At 48.2% G+C, this 8,432-nt stretch overlaps 1 protein-coding gene across 1 annotated transcript; it reads right to left on the bottom strand.

Annotated features, from left to right (window-relative positions):
- Positions 1 to 2,298: 2,298 nt before the first annotated feature.
- On the bottom strand, positions 2,299 to 2,718 carry LOC125553842 (ribosomal protein S7, mitochondrial-like). Its single transcript, XM_048717518.1, has one exon. The coding sequence runs from the start codon at positions 2,701 to 2,703 to the stop codon at positions 2,314 to 2,316; it is 390 nt and encodes a 129-aa protein (XP_048573475.1). The 5' UTR covers positions 2,704 to 2,718; the 3' UTR covers positions 2,299 to 2,313.
- Positions 2,719 to 8,432: the final 5,714 nt, after the last annotated feature.

Raw genomic sequence — 8,432 nt, 5'->3', positions numbered from 1 at the left:
CAGCATTCAGGTGGTCCTATCATCTCTATTTCCTCCCGACATTTCCTTCTCTAGTCAGGGAAGACATAATCAGTCAGTATGAAGTATATCTATAGGGAGTTTCTAGTAAGAGAACTAGATGTGCAAAACTTGTGTCAAGAGGGGTGTGGAAAGGAGAAAAAACAAATGTCTTCTTTGAGGTGGCACAAAGACGAAAGTAATTAGTTCAACAAGGCCGATGATAGAAGGGCTGGGCCTAATTAATTATTCTAGTATAGAGATGAATGAGAGGATGGAGATAGCGCATTGAATGGTTTCTGGAAGTAGTTAAACAATGATAAAATTTTGCACCGATAGTGCGGGATGAAAGTTCGATATGTTCCTAAAAATATGCTAATTTGAAAGGTAGGAATTTTTATGGTGAGCTATGAAATATGAACTCGAAAATGCCAACCTCAAGAGGAGTAGGCGATCTCACTGCGTAATGCGAAAGTGCCCGTCTAGTCAAAGTAATAAATAGCATTAAATACTGGTCAAACAGCAGACCCGAGCATATGGAGGACAAGTGGAAAGTGGATTCCAGGTTCGAGAGGTTCCTCCATCTGCCTCGGCTCCAAGGTGGCTATCAAGCTCGTAAGCAAGCGGTCTGTTAATGATACTTAATGAAAAAGAAATCGGCTCTTGGATGATATATTTGGTTATAATAACACATTCCTTAGGTTAGAAACCGATTCAATTGACTACTTACTGAAATGAAATAAGAACCCTCTTTGGGAGAAGTTCTCATTGTGATTAGAATGACCAGCACGAAAGCAGTGATCTTCTAGGTCTAGCTCATAAATAGGCCTTGGCTCCGCGGCAAGTCCTTCTTAAGCATGTGATGGAGCTCAAAAACGGCATTAGGCCATGAGGGAAACTGATCATCATTCGGTCTATTGATAGGACAATCACTACCGAAACCCCTTTCTATGTCCTTACGAAGATGGAATACGATCTTAAACTTAGACGAGTTGCTAACCGAAGGCAAAAAACAGGGATTTTTGGAGTATGTACCTCGATTTCCAATAGGAAATTCATATCTAATAGAGGACTAGATCGATGTTTTATGCGAGGGCAGGGTATCTACTTGCTTTCTTGCCTTATCACGAGCTATTGAGAACGGATCTAAGGGCATCCCTACCTACAATCCTTCCTTGGTGCCCCATTCCTATCTTCTTTTCCAGCCATCAAACTTGTTCAATTCGTTTTCTTGAGATCGGTGGAATAGTGATATCATACTTGAATCCACATTCCCAGTATTTGAGGAAGAAGTAGAATCTTAGTCCTTTCGAATTTCTAAGTTGGGAATTTGATATCGACTAAATCAAGAAACTCGATTTCACTATGATATGACCACTGAACCCTTTGATGCAACATTTCTTGTTTCTAGAAGATCTCGGATGGTTTCTGAAGCTTCCATAATCTTGTAAAAGAAAGAAACCCTTTCTATAAGTCATGAAGATGTGGACCAAAAGACTAAGAAAGTGCATAATCTATTGATTGACTGAAAAACTCAAGCTGAGTAACTTGCTTGAATGATCGCTCCGGCTCTGGGCCGTCTGATCTTCGGGATGCAGAATAGGGGATCGCTTTCCAACTGTTAGTTAGGACCAGTGAAAACCCACGCTTGGTGAAGGCGAAGTTCAGTTTGGAGATCTAACAATTCCTTATGTCGTGTATCCTCGATTGATGCAGCCTCAGATGCTTCAATTGCAGATTTGAGTATTAAGCGAAAGGTTACACCACCTATAGGTTCTGTATTACAGGCCAATCCTACTCCACTAGTACCAATAGGCAGCATAGGGGAAAAAGCACAACACCTAGGAAAAGGAATCAACAACACAAAAACTTTCTGAGAAATTACCCAGCAAGAAAACGTATGCGCGTGGGCGCAATGGATTTCGCTCGCGTGCGCTCATCCCTTGCTTGTTCTTTCCGACTAGCACTCTTTCCCTCTCTTTGAAGTAGATTTCTCAGCTCCACGAGTCAAACGAAATAAGGCGAAAGGCCCACTACTTCTTCATTCATGGCTTATTGATTTGATTGATCCCCCTTTCGTATTCATTCGACCTGAGGTGAGGTTGGAACAAGAGTTTTCATAAAAAGGATGGTTCTTTTATGCAATTATGAATGGGCAGGCCTCTTGTGGATTCCTCCAACTCTATGAATGAAGGGGGGAGTATGAGGAAGGCCGATTTTCTTTCTATATGAAGATGAAAAAAGGATCCGGGTCAAACATTTCTTACTTTTGTTGAGTATGACTGAATGAGGAAGAGCTCCTTATGTGGTATCACTTTACCACCATCTGAAATGCGCGAAACTCCGATTGGTGGAAGCCAGTCCATGAAGATTCTCCCTTCTCTTACGTGAAATTCCCCTCTTTCGGTAAGCATCCAGTATCTCAGCAAATGAACATTTCTCTAAGCTTATCATGTAGCTTATACGTCGTTTGAAAGCTGCTCCAAGGATCCAACGAATAGCTAAGGTTTGTTGACGATCCCTGGCTACAATCCCAGGAACATCAAAAATAGTACCTGCTACTCCTACTTTGACCACTTCGCATATTGGCTTTATATTATCTACGGCGTCAACCATAAGTTTTATTACATCGCGTTTAGTTTGAGCTAGGCGGTGAAAAGTTTTATAAACAATAGCATGAACTCTCGTTCTTTTACCATCGATCATGCGAAAGTTTACCAATTTCTTGATGAATTCTTTTTGCTCACCATCAAAGTACCCTATATAGCTGAGAATTTTCGAGCAATTGGAAGCCACTTTTGATGACGAGGCCGATAAATTGATATTACGACATCGTTACTGTCCATCTTTTCCAGCTCTGCTCCCGAAAAGAGAAAGGAAAGGAGACTGATCTTGACGTCGGCGTTGGTTTTTCCAATGAAATGAATATTTTTAGAACAGAACTTCACACTCAACAATTAGAAACCTAACTAGATCAACAGCGCTATTCTTGAATGTTTGACATGTCTTCCAAAACCAATCTTCAGGATAGGATCATTTAAATGATTGAGATCACGAATCACACCTTTCTGCTAAGCTTCGGCTAAAGCGATTGTAGCAGCACCGGCACCTATTGATTTAGCTCCTTCTAACATGTCGAGTCGCGACATGACATTGTTTCACGAACTTCCATGACAAAATGCTAGTTGCCTTGTAATGCATACACTGGAGCGTTTGTCCCATCAACGAAGGCCGCTATACACGTTTTTTGTAGAGCAACATTCTCTTATAACCAAACATCGCAAAGACAGAAAGGAGTATCCTGAACGGTAGGCCAATGGCTAGCATACTTCGCTAAACACTCATGATATTCAGCTCAAGCTGGATGCATATTAGATTAGATTATATTCTATTATATCTTGCCTTGGTAGAGCGAAACTTTGAACCCAACACAAGCAACTCCCCCAGTTTAGCGATATTGATGGGTTCCAGCCTCATTCCACTAGCCCTAAAAGCATTCTAAATATATAGAAGAGGGGGAATGGATTCTACAAGAAAAGGCAGGCAAAGGTAGTTCAGGCCGGCCCACCACCGTAGCAGCCCCGCTGGGCAAAGTTAGCCCAGCCCACCACCACAGCCGCCATCGTCTTCAACCTCCTGCCAGTAGGCAAGAGGGCGTGTGCCCGACGCGCCCGCCCACGCGCCTGGCCACGTCCTGCTTCCCGTCGCTGCCCCGATGCCTAGGACGTCGCCACGCACCCGCTGGCCCCTCTCGCTCACTCCCTTGAGCTCATCCCCCTCCTCTGTTCTCTCTCTCGCACGCACCCGAGTATGCCTGTCCCCACCGCTTGCCGTAGAGGCAGCCACCGCCTCCCCCGCGCCTCTCCGACATGTCCCCGTGCTCTGCCCCGACCCCCTCTTCCTCCTCACCGAGCCACGTGACGCCGGAAGCCCTAAAACGCTGGCCATGCCGTCTCCTTCAACCTCGGTCGGCCGAGATCGCTGGCGACCTCACGCCGTCACCAACCCGTCCCCGAGCCCACCGAGCTGCTCTACATGACCCCAGTGAGCTCCTGCTCCGAATCCCCCTCCTCCCCGCCATTATTTCAAGCCCAAACCGCCGACTCCTTGCTGACCGAGCTCAACACCGCTCGGGCTCGTCGCCGGCGCTGCTCCGATGCCCATTTGGTCGCGCCAACGTGCCAAACGCTGCCGCCGCATCGTGTAGTGCCTTGCCCGCGCTTTAGTTAGTGTGTTTGCTCGCTGCAGCCGCTTTCCCGTGCATAGCTGAACTCCGGCCACTGCTGTCGAGCTCACCGGCGTCGTTTACGGCGTCCCCGTGTCCAGCAACTTGCACCACTGGATGCGGCAGCTCCCCAGCTTGACGTAGATGGCCTCCGCCGTCATTCTAGTCGCCGGAATGCAAATCCCGCGCCCTCCACCGCGTCTGCTGCCGCCGGCGGCTAAAGGCCGGCGCGTTAGCCCCAGTTGACCAAGGGGTTTGACCTCCCCTGGCTCAATGACAGGTGGGGCCTCCCTGCTAACTAACCTAGATTAGGATTAACTAAACCTAGCTAATTTAGCTTAGCTACTGACATGCGGGCCCCGCCTGGCTAACTAAGTTAGTTAGGGCTAATCCTATTTAGGTTAGTTAGGTTAGTCGCTGACCAGTGGGCCCAACCCAGTTAGTTAGGGCTAACTAACTTAGTTAGTTGACTGGGTCACTGACCAGTGGGTCCCACTAGTCAGGTTTGACCTGGTCGACGCCTTTGACCTGCTGACATCACCTCGACGTCATGCTGACGCAGTATATGCTTCTGGGATTTTAAATAAGTTAGAAATGATTTATTTATTTTCAGAAAATACCCAAAACTTCTAAAAATCATAGAAATTCAACCGTAACTCCAAATGAAATAAATTATATATGAAAAATGATTAAAAAATCCAATCTATCCATCTGTATCATTTTCATGCATGTTAGAACAACTTATGGCTGCTGTTTAGGCCAAATCATATAAATGGCATTTAAACCCTCACATATGGAGTTTGAATTGAACCTAGGGTTCAAACCAACTCCATTTAACATGTTCCTAGTTGCATTAGCTCAAAACATAGCATATTGACATGTCATGATCATGCATCATATTGTGCATTGCATTGATTGTGCTCTCCTTCTCTATTCCCGGTATTTGTCCCCTCTCGATAGATGTGCTTCCGACGATGAGTTCGATGACACCGATGAAGAACTATAATATCTTCAGATGTGCCAGGCAAGCAAAAACCCCTTGTTCATTCCGATACAATCCCACTCTCTCGCTCCTACTCTTTTTTACTGCATTAGGACAACAACGATTCAACTGTTACATGCTGCGGTAGTTGAATCCCTTTCCTCTGCATGACCTGTCATTGCCACAGTAAATAGATGAAACCCACTAGCATGAGTAGGAGTTGTTTGAGCCCTGATGTGCCTACTCATTCATGCTTGTTTGTCATGCCTGCTACTGCCTAGAGTTGAGTCAGGTCTGGTTCATCGGGGATGAATCGGAGGTGTGTGAACATGTCCTACTGTGTGTGAGCTAAGTGTGTGAACATGATTTGGTAAAGGTAGTGGTGAGAGGCCATGTAGGAGTACATGGTGGGTTGTCTCACTGAAACCGTCCTCAGGAACTGAGTTCTGTGTTTGTGATCCATGAAACAGCTACTACCACACATTGGGCCCTGAAATATGACCCCGCTCGACTTATTGACCCCTCCCGTCCTCTGTACAGGAGTTGCAACTAGTTTCTGGTGTTTGTAGGTTATGTGTTGGCGGCCGTGCGTAGCGCTGACCCTAGGGGTGGGCTATGGTGCGGTAGATACACTGTGGCCGGGTATGTCGGGCGCCCGTTTGGCGTCTCGGGACCCTGTACACATTGTTTGGGGCCGTTGAGGACACCCCGGCTGGATTTCCTTGCGGATGGAACCCGAATACTTGATAAAACTGGACTAGAGACTTGTGCGGTTAGTCAAGTCGTGGTCTACACCCACGTCGGCTTTCGTTTGAAGTCTGCCGAGCACATGTCGTGTGCAGACGCTAAGTGGTGGAAACATGTGTGACGAAATACACCCCTGTAGGGTTATAAATGATCTATTCGAATAGCCGCGTCCGCGGTAAAGGACTTCTGGGTTGCCTATAACAGTTCATAGACAAGTGGAAGTGGATACTATAAAACTCGCAAGATTAGTGTGAGTGCTATGGATGGCCTTCTCGTAGGGAGACGGGACCGGATCCATAGTGGTGTATTGATATGGTGAATATGTGGACTCATGTGCGCCACCTCAAAAGAGTTGCTTGCAGTCGTAGTTCAGGATAGCCACCCAGTCAACGCTAGCTTGCTATAGTTAAACTCCACTACCCCCTTTGTTGATACCGATGCATATGTAGCTAGTTTTGATGTAAGTCTTGCTGGGTACATTTGTACTCACGTTTTCCTATTTTATATTTTGCAGAGAGACGTCAGTCTCGCTAGTAGTTCTGTGTGGACTTCGACGTTTAGCTTGTTACCTCAGCTATGATCTTGTGCCCTCGGCAGGATCTAGTGGATAGTCAGGCTTCTCAGCCTTTTTCTTTTGTAGATGTCTGTACTCAGACATGTTAAGCTTCCGCATGTGCTTGTTGCTTGTATGCTCTGTATGTTAGGTCATGAGACGCATGTTTGTAATATCTCGCTCCTCGGAGCCTAATGAATAAATACTGGAGTCGTAGAGTTATGTTGTGATGCCATATTGTATTTACACATACCGAGCATATTGTGTGTATGATTGAAATGATTGCTATGTGTGGTATCCGACAATCTAGTTGTCTATCCTTGGCAGCCTCTGTTATGGGGAAATGTAGTCTAGTGCCTCCTTGAGCCATAGTAGTCCGCTACAGCCCGGTTCACCGGAGTCCAGCTAGCCCAGCATTACTGCTCAGGACACTTGACTGGCCGGCATGTGTTTCACTTCATTCCTGTGTCTGTCCCTTCGGGGAAATGTCACGCGGTGACATCCGGAGTCCTGCCTAGCCTACTACAGCCCAGTTCACCGGAGTCCTGTTAGCCCAGTGCTACAGCCCGGATTCACACGCTGCTGACCGACATGCTCGAGGTTGATCCATGTATGCCTGTCCCCATAGGTTAGTGCCGCTTTGGGTTCACGACTAGCCATGTCGGCCCGGGTTCTCTGTCATATGAATGCTAGCGACACTATCATATACGTGAGCCAAAAGGCGCAAATGGTCCCATGCCATGGTAAGGCAACACCCATGGGAATACCGTGCCTGAGGCCGCCAAGTGATATGAGGTGTTACCGGCTAGATCGATGTGACTTGGAATCGGGGTCCTGACACGAGGCACGTATGACCCACTCCTTGGGGGAGGCGTGGGCACTTGACGACGATCATCGTGATCGAGTCAGTGATCACACTTCTTGCGGTTTGTATACTGATCTCGCCGGTCTCCACGTCCCTCACGCCTCGGGGGCGATCTCGGGCTGTGAGCCGACTGTACTGTGTCTGCAACCACGGATCTGCTATGAATCCTATTCCGCGACTGAGATACTGCTGTATTTTGCTCCCCTGCTGCTCGGAGCAAAGCCCGGATCTGCACCAAACCTTGACCAGCTTCTGACTGGGAAGGATGAATTGACTCCGCTATTCAGGCCGCAGCTGCGATATTATGGATCGGAGTTCGGTATACCTGAGTCGGAGGCGGAAAAAGTTGACGTCGACTGGACTCCGGGATATGCTACCGAGCACGCTCGTCAAGGGCGCGCTAGAGGTTCTCCAGTCGAGTGCGCTCACCCAAGTTGGCTAGGCGCGCCTCTTCTAAGTCCTGGGCCTCGAGGGTTTGTCCAACGATAGGAGTGTGAAGCGCATCCATGTTCCGGCGGCGAAGTTCTTCCCTCCGTTGCGAAGAGAGGGGTTCGGGGCGGTACTCTTCGTGAACACGCGACGGATCACCGCCCTCATCGCCTCCGTCTTCACGAGTGAAGCCAGGAGGACTGTGTGGTCTATTGACCATCAAAACTTCCGCCGTGGGGTCGCTGTTGTTGCACTCGGAAGCAGTCTCTACGGAGCCGGTCGAATAGGCCGTAGAGAGTTTCATCGGGCTCGATTGCCGCGACTTCGGGTGTGGCCGACTGGCGAGCCACTGCATGCCTCACCCATCGCTGAAGCCTCGATCGACCGAAACGCTTGCTCCGACGGGCTGCAGGGACGGAGGTCAGCACAGGAGCCGACCGATACTGAGTCGACAGCTGCCGTAGGAGGACGCCACGGACGCACGCGCGAAAGTGCGTTGCCTCGCGGACGGGTAGCACCTCGACGTCAAGTGGCGCTTCTTGGAGCCAAGCGGAGTCGTTGGCGACAAATACGAGTGCACCGAGAAGGATCTCACGGCCCTCGGCCAAACCTCCGCCCGAAACCATGTTGATGG

This window comes from Triticum urartu, chromosome 4 (genome assembly GCF_003073215.2).
Source record: "Triticum urartu cultivar G1812 chromosome 4, Tu2.1, whole genome shotgun sequence".
Classification (NCBI taxonomy): Eukaryota; Viridiplantae; Streptophyta; class Magnoliopsida; order Poales; family Poaceae; genus Triticum; species Triticum urartu.
Note: the sequence above shows the minus strand (reverse complement) of the source record. Positions and strands in the feature narration are given on the sequence as shown.

Coding starts and splice junctions, on each gene's coding strand:
- LOC125553842 (XM_048717518.1), bottom strand. CDS start 2,703: ATGATCGATGGTAAAAGAACGAGAGTTCATGCTATTGTTTATAAAACT.